The sequence below is a fragment of the Echinops telfairi genome, unplaced genomic scaffold, assembly GCF_000313985.2.
Source record: "Echinops telfairi isolate 266 unplaced genomic scaffold, ASM31398v2 ScPeMD7_7427;HRSCAF=8465, whole genome shotgun sequence".
NCBI lineage: Eukaryota > Metazoa > Chordata > Mammalia > Afrosoricida > Tenrecidae > Echinops > Echinops telfairi.
In genome coordinates, this window is record NW_022111327.1 from 14,456,501 (window position 1) to 14,468,677 (window position 12,177).

General features: G+C 43.6%; 1 protein-coding gene across 1 annotated transcript in view; it reads left to right on the plus strand.

Annotated features, from left to right (window-relative positions):
• Window positions 1-12,177, plus strand: part of LONRF3 (LON peptidase N-terminal domain and ring finger 3) — a 45,304-nt gene that overhangs the window by 16,126 nt on the left and 17,001 nt on the right. The window contains exons 5-6 of the mRNA XM_045298557.1: window positions 305-512; window positions 1,279-1,369. Of these exons, the coding sequence (XP_045154492.1) occupies window positions 305-512; window positions 1,279-1,369 (299 nt within the window). The remainder of the gene's footprint in view (window positions 1-304; window positions 513-1,278; window positions 1,370-12,177) is intronic.

Consider the following 12,177-nt stretch of genomic DNA (forward strand, 5'->3'; position numbering starts at 1 on the left):
TCTGATTTCTCTAAAATGGTAACTGGGGAATCCCTTCCCCTGCCTCTCCCCCAAACCGCCTTTATATCTTTGCCTTGGGAAGTTTCCCACCTCCTCCCAAGTTGGGAATGCCCTTGCCACAGATGCTTCATGGACAGGAAATGGACAGTATGCCTCCTGACTGCCTTGGCTTAGCGTGCCCACTAATGATCAGGGGTGGGGATCAGGGCTGTGCAGTTATTCTCTTTGTCCCCAGCGGGTAGGAATGTCACTGAACAATATAAGTCCGAAGTAGATTCTGATGTTTGCCTCTTCCTTCCTCCAGGAAAACCAGGCGGCACTCCCGCATTGTTCTAGTCAGCAGGAAGCAGCCGCCTGGTCAGCTCAAGCAAAGGTGGACGGGCCATCAGAGGAGCAGGGAGCAGAGACGGAGGCTGCCTCCAGCAAGATGGGGAAATGCCAGCAAAAGAAACGGAAACACTGTCAAACTGAACCCCAAACCCTAGAGGTGCCTAGTAAAGCCTCCAAGCCAGGTACTCAAGATTCCCCAGGGAGAAGGGGAGTAAGGCATTTGCAGGAGAGGCTTGTACTCAATAGTCTCAGGCAAATTCCATCGGGCTCCTTTCAGCCAGTGACCTCAAAGTGTTGCTGGACCTTTCTGGGAGTGAATGCATAATAGTAGGATAGAGACTAGTACCTAGCACATTGTGCGCAATAATAGCAGTTATCACCGGCAGTCAGGGAAGACGGTCCAGCACAGAGTATAATAATGCATGACAGCCTATGCTCTTGGCAGGGTCACTTCCTTCCAAGCCAACCTCCCATCTCCAACCAGGCCAGTGTGATCGGCTCACTCCCAGTTGTGTTCCCATAGGTACACCTCTAAGAAGCCGCAGCTGCAGTTTAATAACTTTCCAAGAGATGTTGGCAGCGCTAAGGTTCCGTCGCAACTTTGAAGGCCTGGCTCAATTGCTACTGCTGCTGCTTGAGCCAGTGGGTGTCTGTTGCCTTGGAATGAAGTCCCAGGGGGCTCTTGGGCATTCCCTGACTCGCATCTCTCTCTCTCTCTCACTCTCTCTGGAATGCCCTAGGCAGCTAGAACCCCGTAAGTGCCTGCTTCAGGGTATCCCCTTCTCGATGGCACAGGTGGCCACCAAATCACCTCTCTGGGAGGTGGCTAGAGGGACAAACAGGAAAGATAATAATAAATTATGATAAGGTGGTCTTCTTTGGCTCAGAAGTATTGTCGGTGAAACCAAGGTTGGTCTAAGCTCTGACTTGCTGCTTTCTAAATCACAGATCCTCCCACTGATCAGGGGGCCAAACCTGCTCTCAATATCCCATTGGTCTCTTTTGACGCATCTGACCTTGAATGCTCACTATGTATGAGGTACGTGCTATGTGCTCTCACTTACTGCCTGATGTTTCTTCCTCTGTTGTCTGCATTGTTCTGCTCAGGACCCATCTGCCCGGTTGGTTAACATGTGAAAGTCTGATTCTAATGACACGGGAAAGCACACCACTGATTGGCACACGGGCTAGTTAGCATTTCTGACTTTAAAAATATGATCCCAGTTGGAAGGAAGTAGTCTACTCCCGAGGCTGCAAATTGTGAGCCCACAGGCTGGACATCATCTTCGATTAACCCTCATGGCTTTTCCTAGTTCAGTATGAAATCTTGAGGCAAGGCATGTGCTCTCTAGTTGGCCGTGGCCCCCAGCACCTCCCACTGCCTTATACTAGCCTGTGTCTCACATTTGCCTGGCTTCTGTCATTATTTAAGCTATGACCCTGGACTTAATCTCCATGGACGTACTGGATGAAAAATTCAGAGCTTAAGGGATCATGCCAGTGCCCTAGGCCTGTTACAGTCTCTGCCACAGTTTTCTCATAAGGACATCTAAACACAATAAGGACATCTAAACACAAAGGTTATGATGACTGAGCAAGTCTAAAGCACTTAGAATAGCACCTGCCATCCAGTAAATCTTCAGTAAATGCCAACTCTTTTCCCCACTAGGTCAGAGGTCTTCAACTTTAGGTCCCTGGGACCTTGAGGGGCGTTCTCTAATCTAATTTATAGATTATCTACTTAATCTAGTGGATTACAAATTCCCTGACGTTTATGTTCTATGTGAAAGTGTGTATGTGCAGATGTGGATGTTGCCAGGAAAAGCTCTACAGCTTTCAGTACACCTCAAACAGGTCTGTTTTTCAAGAGCACATTCAAAGGGTGCTGAAGTATTGGTATAAAAGTTGCTAAGAAAATGCAAGAAAGGCGGCGTCAAGAAAGGCCTTGGGTCCCATGACCAGTGGGATCTAGCCAACCAGTTCCTCAGATAGACGTTCCTGCCCTTGCCCAGCACACATGTGTGTCCTCTCAATCACACACATGTGTATTCTGAACGACTTATCTTGTTGCGCAGTTGCGAATGAATAAGGATGTGATTTCCTGTGGGTCCAGTTACCCATGGTTCATTTCAGGCTGAAAACATTCCATGGAGAATTCCAGAGATGAGTCATGATGTTGTTAGGTGCCATCAAGTCGGTTCCGACTTCACAGCGACCCACTGTACAATAGAAATGCTGCCTGGTCCTGCGACAGCCTCACAGTTATGCTTGAACCCCTCAAAGCAGCCACTGTGTCCGTATATCTTGTTGAGGGCCTTCGTTTTTGCTGCCCCTCTACTTTGCCAAGCATGATGTCCTTTTCCATGGACTGGTCTCTCCTGAGAACCTGTCCAAAATATAGGTGACTTTGTCACATAAGTAAAAGAAAGTCATATAAGTCTTAAATCCCATGCCATTCTGGGGAGTGTGGTGCGCTCTCAGCCCTGCCCCAAATGAGAATCAGTTATACCCACTCTATGTAACATTACCAGCCCCCTTCACTCAGCAGCCGTCTCAGTTAGCAGCTCGACTGTTGAGTTAGCATAGTCTCATGTTTAGGTAATGTTTGTTTTACTTATTCATTACTGTTGTTCATTATCATTCATCTCTTCAAAACCCAATTCAAACTCACTATCATATAGTTGATTCCAACCCATAGCAACCTTGTAGGACAGGGTAGACGTGCCACTGTGGGTTTGTGAGACTTTAACTCTTTACAGAGTAGACAGTTCATCTTTGTCCTGCTAATCTCTTACTGTGCCTACTTTAAAGGAGCCCCGCTGGCATAGTGGGTTAGGCATTGAGCTGTACCCACTCAGTAACCTGAGTACACCAGCTTCTCTGAAAGGAGAAAGATAAGGCTTTTTGCTCCTGTAAAGATTGGCAGTCTCAGAAAACAGTTCTACTGTGTTCAGTAGGGCCACTATGATTTAGAATAGACTCAATTGCAGTGGGGTTAAGTGTTTAATTTATAAACCGTCATAGGCATGTCTATATAGAAAGACAAAAACCTTGTCTATATAGGGTTTGGTACTATCTGTGGTTTCAAGCATCCACTGGATCTAGGAATGTATTCCCTGTGGATAAGGGGAAGGGTTCTATTATCTTTTTTTCCCCTCTTAAAAAAATAAAGTTCTTGGAATAAAGGGCTAGAAAACCAGTCATTAAAAACTGTAACACACAGTTCTATTCAGAGAGACATGAGGTTGTTATGTGACAAAATGGACGAGTTACCAGCTCTTTGTTTTGGTTTTTTTTGCAGGATTGAGGGACCCCTTTTCTTAACAAATTTTCAAATAACTATAAAACTCATATGAAAGTCGCTATGATCTGTTAGGGAAGAATCTTTCAGGCCTCGTCTCCTGTCTTCCTGCAGCCAACCCACTGCCATAGCGTCGATTCTGATTCATAGCCTATCCTGTTCTGTACGCCTCCAACTTCCTTTTCAACCCACAAAAGAACTCCAAAAAGCAATGGACAGTCACGAGTTGAGCAGAGATTGGGCCGTCAAAAAATGTAGGCAAAATAAAAAATAGATTACTCTCTGACATTTTGTAGAATGTCTAGTCTAGGTCTGTAACTGGCTATGATTTCTTGGCGCATAAGCCTAGGCAGATGTTCCGTGTAACAGTTCGTAGAAGGCATGTGGGAGTTCTCAAACAAGCCTGCCCTATGTGGGCCCTTTGTTTAGATGGAGTGAGGTAGAGTGTGATGGGCAGTATAACCTCTTCTCTAGGTGTGACGGGTTACATGTTGGGCTGCTAACCACAAAGTCGGCAGTTTGAAACCACTAGCCACTCTGTGGAAGACAATGGTTTTTACAGTTGTAAAGAGTTACAGTCTCAGAAACCACAGGGCAATTCTACTCTGTCAGATAGGGTCACCATGAGTCATAATCAATTTGATGGCACTGAGGTTGAATTTTTGGTTTGGGTTTTGTTCTGGGCCTTGTTTATGCTCCTCACCTCTTCTAAAGACCACACTACAAAGTGGCAGGTAGGAAGCAAACCAGAACCCGTGTATAGAATAGGGAAGCCCTGCTTTCCAGCAGAGAACTGCGCCTCCCCAGGTACCATCATTGTGACCCAAACCCCAGGATGTGAGCCATGGTCTAGTGGAGTGGGGGGAAGAGTTAGCATTTATTGAGTCGTTACTAGATGACAGGGGTTATTCTATGTGTTTTAAATCAAGTTTTCTCAGTCATCATAACTAATCCATCCAGATACTGTATTTACTCATCTATAAGCCGAGTTTTTCAGCACATTTTTAATGCACTTATTGTGGTAAAATGAGGTGCCTCAGCTTATATTCGGGTCTGCTTATACTAGAGTATGTAGAGTAAGTATTATTCTCTGTTTTCCTTATGAGAAAACAATGGCAGAGACTGTAACTTCCAAACAAACAAAAATTCACAAACTCACTGCTGTTGAGTCAATGCTGACTCAATGGCAACCCTATGGGACAGGGTAGAACTGCCCCTATGGGTTTCTGAGACTGTAACTCTTTACGAGAGTAAAAAGCTACGTCTTTCTCCCTTGGAGTAAATGGTTTCAAACTGCTGATCTTCCAGTTAGTAGCCCAATGCGTAACTTGCTACAGGTTATAAACAGCCAATAAGTGGCCGAACTGGGATTCAAGTGCAAACTTGGAGTAGGTTTGATTGAGCTTTGTCTAAAAATCCAGGTCTTTGCTGTTCTTATCGTCCCCCAACATCCAGGGGGAATGAAATCAAACATGCATTCTCATTCTGGGTGCATTTTTTGAGCAATAGAAATCCTGAGTTTTCAGAGGTTTTCGTTCTCCTGTCTCTGTTTTCTCCCTTTCATCTTATTTGTCCCTGATCTCGACAGGGGGTTTTGGGGAAAGTGGGAACTTTGCTGCAAGAAATAAACACTTAAGAGAATGAGAACCCCTTCTAGCTGCTGGCTTGCCCACTCTCAGAGCTTAAAGCCTATTATTTCCCTTATACTCTCCCCCCACCCCCACCCCACACCCGCTGCCGCCTTTGCCTGGAGTGGCTGTTGCTGTAGACTGGACTCCAGCTGCTTCTGCCATATTGGGAGATCATTTCGGATCTTAGGGCACTGTAATTCATGATTTGAAACATGTAGTTCTTCTAGCAGGATTTTCTCCAAGTTAGAAATCAGATGTTGACAGAGGCTCTTCTTCGCCCGCCTGCTTTAACTTGAATTACGGCAGACTTTGAAACGTATTTTTCTCTCTCACCAGCATAGTCTTTCCCTTTTTTATTATTGTTGGGATTATTAGTTGATTCTATTATTACCTTCATATGTCTCTGGAGGAAGGGGCTACAGCTAAGCATATTCTCCAAAGGTTGGCTTGGTTATGGAAGTAGAAATATGTACCACTTAGAAATTTGCGACTTTCTAAGAAGCCCTGGTGACATAGTGGTTATGCATTGGGCTGCTAACCATATGGTCAGCAGTTTGAAACCACCAGCTGTTCCTCAGGAGAAAGATGGAGCTTTCTACTCCCATAAAGAGTTACAATCTCAGAAATTCACAGGGGGGAAGTTCTACCCTGCCTTAGAGGGCTGTTATGAATGGGCATCAACTAGATGACAGTGAGTTCTTTGAGTCAGGAGCCCCGGTAGCATAGTGGGTTATGTGTTAGTCTGATAACCACAAGGTCAGTAGTTTGAAACCACCAGCTGCTCCGAGGGGGAAAGTTGGGGCTGTCTTCTCCTGAAAGATATATAAACTTGGAAACCCTTATATAGGAGGGTCTTTTGGTGTAGTTTTTTTAAATGGCATTGAGTTTTGTGATGCTACATTTGGTGATAGACAAGGTAGAGTGCAGTTTTATTTATTCTGATTCTAGAGCAAGAATCCCAAGCAGGATATAAATTCCACAGGGAGAAGGGTAGAAAGTGTGACCGGGAAAAGAATTGGAGGGGGCATGCCTGAGGAACTTTACAGTCTCCCTTGATGAACCAGCAGTGCTCCGCTAAGGGAAACCAGCTGCCTTTGCCTCAACCTTGACTCATGGTGATCCCACTTGTGTCAGCAGAATGGTACTCCATTGAGAAGGAGATTGCCAGGCCTTTCTTCCAAGATGCTTGACACGTCTGAACACGGTAACCATTGCCACCGCCCAGGGACTCTCTGTTGAGGGAAGAAACTCAAAACCCACTGCCATCGAATTGACTGATTCCTACTCTCAGTGACCCTGTAGGACAGAATAGAACTTTCCCTGTGGGTGTCCAAGACAGTAAATCTTTCTGGGAGCCGAAAGCTTCATCTTGGTTCTGCAGAGCGGCCCATGGGTTTGAGCCAATGACCTTGTGGTTAGCAACTCAATGCCTAACCCACTAATGCCTCCTCCAATTCCAACACCTCAGAATTCCGCCCCCACCAGCTTTATTGGCTGAATAGCCTTCTTTGAGATTCCCAGTACCCTAAGCAGCCCCAGGTAGCAAAGATGTATTGAGATGCAGGAGGAGAATGTTTGATATTTGGACCAGTTACCTAATGGCCTAGTGCACTCTTTGCCAGTGTAAACCAGCGGTTTTCTATTTAACCTTGATTTATCTACACAAGTAGCTGGATGTACCGGGCAGAGTTTGTTCATTCTCCTTCTTCGCCCTCATTTCCAGTCTCTCCTTCCCTCTGTTGCTTTCCCTCTTTGCTCTCATTTGATGACAGTAAAAGAACACAATGCAAGGATGTAGCTGCTGGGAAGCGATAGCTATTTCCAGACAAGCCAAACATTTTATCCATGCTGACATAGAACTGAAAGCATTTATTATTACTATTGTTTACTGTGTCACTGTAACAATGCAAAATGCTGTCCTGTGAGGAAACCTGGCACTGCTCTGATTTACCAAGGCTTCCCCGAAGTGTTTTCTGAATCATTACCTAGAGTGGTAAATAAAAGGGCGAGGAGCTGGACTATTGTTGTATCTGACTCTGTCTATCAGGAGGGGCAGAACGAGTATATGAGTGTGCACATTTCCATGTCAGCAGACGGAGGCCATTGTAGATCTCAGTAGACTGTGCAGGGTCAGAAGGAGCCCCACGGTGGTAAAGGTTACGTGCATCAACTGAAAGGTTGATGGTTCAAACCCATCCACAGGCTCTGTGGGAGAGAAGACCTGACCTTCTGTTCCTGTAAAGATTCAAAACATTTGAAAAATAAAATTCAAAAACCCCAACCCTAAAACCAACCCACTGGCATGGAGTAGATTCCAACTCCAAAACCCTGTGGGGCGGTTGTGTGGTATCATCAGCTCAATGTTCCTTAACAGTCACGTCGTGGTTAGGTCACATCAGGGAGGGAAAAAAAAAAGTTAGGTAAGGGATTGAACCACTTGTTTGGGTCTATTTTTTTTTTACTAGGAAGATGGCCCCTATCATACTTTCTACCTATTTGTGTTTCAAATGAATTCAAATAAAAATAGAATTGCACACATTCAGGATAGCCAGGAAAGTAGATTCCATCTGTTCCCAGGCATGTTATCCAGTTAGCCTTGCAGACAGAGGAGCATTGAACATACAAGTGGTTGGAGTATTGAAAAACATGATCTTCTAAGCCTTTACACCTTGAAGCACGACTAAGCAATAATGATGCAGCTTCTAGGGTAGTCTTTTTAGCTCTCAGAGCAAACTCAAACCCACTGCCATCAAGTCAATTCTGACGCATAGTGACCCTATAGGACAGAGGAGAACTACCTCTTTGGGTAAATGAGGCTGTAAATCTTTATAGGACTAGACAGCCTCATTTTTCCCTAGCAGGGTAACTGGTGGGTTCGAACTGCTGACTATAATCCACTGCACCACCAGGACTCCTGCAGTGCTGAGCTTTTGTAAGAGATTGATTGCACTGGCATTTAGGTTTGCATTCATTTTCACACTAAATTTATTTATTGCAATTAGTTAGCCAGTTATATCTTTGTATTTTCACGTGGCTTACCTTAAGGACATCATGCTTGGTAAAGTAGAAGGTTAGTGGGGAAGAAAAAAAAAAAAAGACTGTCAAAGATATGGAGACAACAGTAGCTACCTACGACAATGGACTCAAGCATGGGAATGATTGTGAGGGTGGAGCAGAACCAGGCAGTGTTTCAGTCTGTTGTACATAGGGTCACAATGAGCCGGAAGCAACTCGATAGCACCTAACAACCCCACTACAACCATTCTGAAATGTACAATAGGCCCCTTTATGAATTTCACAGAAAAAAACAAGCACGTGTGTGTTGGTTGCAAATACAGATTTGTCCATCCTGTTCATCATTAGCATAATCAAATTGGGTCTAAAAAGGCTGCAGATTCATAGGGCTCAAACTACAAAGGATAAACCCCCACTGGAAATGGAATTTTCTGGTTGGGCTGCTTTAGTAGTTAGATTTTGTAGTCTTGGCTCCCAAAGCAGGCTGAAAATTACCTTTAATTTTGTTTTCAATTTAAAATACACTCCACAGTGGAAAGGTACATCCACTGGAAATACATTCTTTTAATGTAGTACCATAAAGAGAATACTCGTAACCCCTCTCTGTTAAAAAAAAATAGATTAGCAGCAGTGGTGTTAAAGGGCCCATGAGTCAGTTCTGAGCCATAGCAACCCTATGTACACGAGCAAAATGCTGCCACTCAAGTGCCTTCCTCACAATTGTTCTTACATTCAAGTTCATTGGAGCCACTGTGTCAGTCCATCTTGATGAGGGCCTTCCTCTATTTTGATGCCCCTCTACTTCACTAAACATGATGTTCTTTTCCAGGAACTGGTCCCTCTTGACAACAACATGTCCAAAGTATGTAAGATGAAGGCTCGCCATTCTTGCCTCTGAGGAGCACTCTGACCGTACTTCCCCCAAGACAGATCTGTTTGTTCTTTTGGCAGCCCATGGCACTTTCAATATTCATCAGTACCATAATTCAAATTCATTGATGCTTCTTCAGTCTTCCTTATTCCGCATCCAATTTTCACATTCATATGAGGCATTTGAAAATCCCATAGCTTATGTCAGGCTCATCTTATTCTTCAAAGTAACCTCCATGCTTTTCAACACTATCACGAGATCTTATGCAGATTTACCCAATGCAGTGTGTCATTTGATCTCGTTCCTGCTGTTTCCATGAGCAAGAACACTGGTAGGTCTCTAGAAACGATCCCGAACTCCCCTCCTTGAAACCACTCTGACTGTTAGCTCAGTTTTTATTTTTTTATCCCATATTATGCCTCTCTAAACAGTTTAAATTTGTAAAACATTATGTAAATGGAACCATCCAAAATGTATTGGTTTGGTCTAAATTTTTAACTCCATGTTATTGTATCTAGATGAAGTTTGTTCATTTTTTTATTGATGGATACTATCCCTGGTGGCCCTGTAGGTTAGGCATTGAACTGCTAGCCACAGAGTTGGTGGTTCAAACCTATCAGATACTCCGAGGGAGAACGATCAGGTTATCTGTTCCAGTGAAGACTTCCAGCCTCAGAGCCCTACATAAGGTCTCTATGAGTCTGAATTGACGTGAAGGCAGTGAGTGACAGCATTCTATTAGCACTGTTTATCACTTCTATTATAAATGAATACTTGGGTGCTTTCTAGTTGTAGGCTACCATGAAAAACATTGCTATGGATCATTTTTACATATCCTGTTGCATATGTCTTTTTCCATTTTTCGGATTGGGTCCTTATTCTCTCTTCCTGACTTGAAAGAGTCCTATGTGCACTCTAGGTGTAAGTCCGTTGTTAGACACGTCTGCACAAATACCATCTCCCACTCATGTTTTGCTCTCTTAATGGCATCATTTAAATAACCTCTAGGTTCTTTTTGAAATATAGTCAAAATTATAAAATGTTTGGTTTTTTGTGCGTCTTAAGAAATTCTTTTTACCTTGAGATCATGAAAATTATCTATATTTTCTCTCTTTTTTTTTGGTAGTTTATATTTTATTATTTCTTCTGAAACACGTTTAGTTTGGAAATTCACAGACAGCCTTTTAGAGATACACAACATTGAGAGGTGATGATGGAAGCCTGAATGCTTTCTGATACTACTTAGATAGAGGTCAGATAGGCCTGTATCTTCTAATACTGTTAATAGAGGTCATTTAAAAATTTGAATTCTTATGATTAGAAATTGAAGTATTTAATTACTTAAGTAGGTTAGAAATATATAACCATCTCACTGTCATTGAGTCAATTCAACTCATAATGACCCTATAGGGCAGGTAGAATTGCCCCGGTAGGTTTCTGAGATGCAATTCTTTTTCTTTTTTTTAAAATCATTTTATTAGGGGCTCATACAACTCTTATCACAATCCATACACACATAAATCGTGTAAAGCGCATTTGTACATTCACTGCCCTCATCATTCTCAAAACATTTTCTCTCCACTTAAACCCCCGGCATTAGGTCCTCATTTTTCCCCTCCCTCCCCGCTCCCCCTTCCCTCATGAGCCCTTCATAGTTTATAAATTGTTATTTTGTCATATCTTGCCCTGTCCGACTTTTTTTAATTGTTTCATTGAGGGCTTGTACATTTCTTATCACAGTCCATACATACATCCACTGAGTAAAGCACCTATGTACACCCATTGCCCTCATCAATCTCAAAACATTTGCTCTCCACTTTCACAACTCACGTGAAATTGAAGCTTGTATGTGGCATGAAGAATGATAGTCCAACGGCATCTCTCCACCTTCCCACCCACCCAGACATAGGCATATCTCACAGAGATTGCAGATTTGGGTACAACCACCACAATAAAGTGAATGTTGTCATAACGTGAGTCACAGAAATTTTTGGTTTTCTAATACTCCTTAAAGAGTTCTGGTGGTTTAGATGGTTATTTGTTGAGCTGGTACCTACAAGGTCCTCAGTTCAAACCCACTATCCTCTCCTTAGGAGAAAGATGGAGCTTTCTACTCCCATAAAGAGTGATAGTCCTGGAAACTCACAGGGACAGTTCTGCTCTGCCCTGTAGGGTCACTATGAGTTGCCATCAACTCAATGGTAGCATGTTTGGCTTTTGATTTTTAATGATCCTTGGCATAATGGTTATGTACTGGGCTTCTACCTGCAAAGTCAATAGTTTGAAACCACCAGCTGCTCCATATTGAGAAAGATGGGGCTTTCTATTCCCATAAAGAGTTACAGTCACAGAAGCAGCTCTACCCTGTCCTATAGGGCTGCTATGAGTCTGCATTGGTTTGCTGGCAGTGAGTTTGGTTTGGGTCTTGGTTTGGGATGGCGAGACTTTGTCTTACATGCTTTGGACATATTATCAGGAGAGTCCAGTCCATGAAGAAGGACATCATGCTTGGTAAAGCGGAGAGGCGGTGAAATAGGCAGATGGAGGGTCAGCAAAAAAGAGGAAGTCCCTGGACAAGATGAACTGTCACAGAGGTGGCAACAATGGGCTCAAACATAAGCAGGTTTGTGAAGATGGCACAGGACCAGGCAGTGTTTTGTTCTATTGTGCATTGGGTTGATTTGAGTTGAAACAGACTTGATGGCACCTCACAACAACACGTTCCTATAAAGGTTTGGAATAGACTGTTATCTGTTAGGAGCCCTGGTGTCATAGATTAAATAATAGGTTAAACAATCGGGCTGTGCTAACCCTAAGGTTAGCGGGCTCAACCCCACCAGCCTCTCTGTGGGAGAAATATGAGGCAGTCTGATCCCCTAAAGAGTTACAGTCTCAGAAACCCCAAAGAGCAGTTCTACTGTGTCCTATAGGGTTGCTAGGAGTGGGAATCGACTCCTTGGCAGTGGCCATACTAGCATTAGGATAAAGGGGTGAAATATTGTGAGAATGACCAATATGTGATGCAGAGA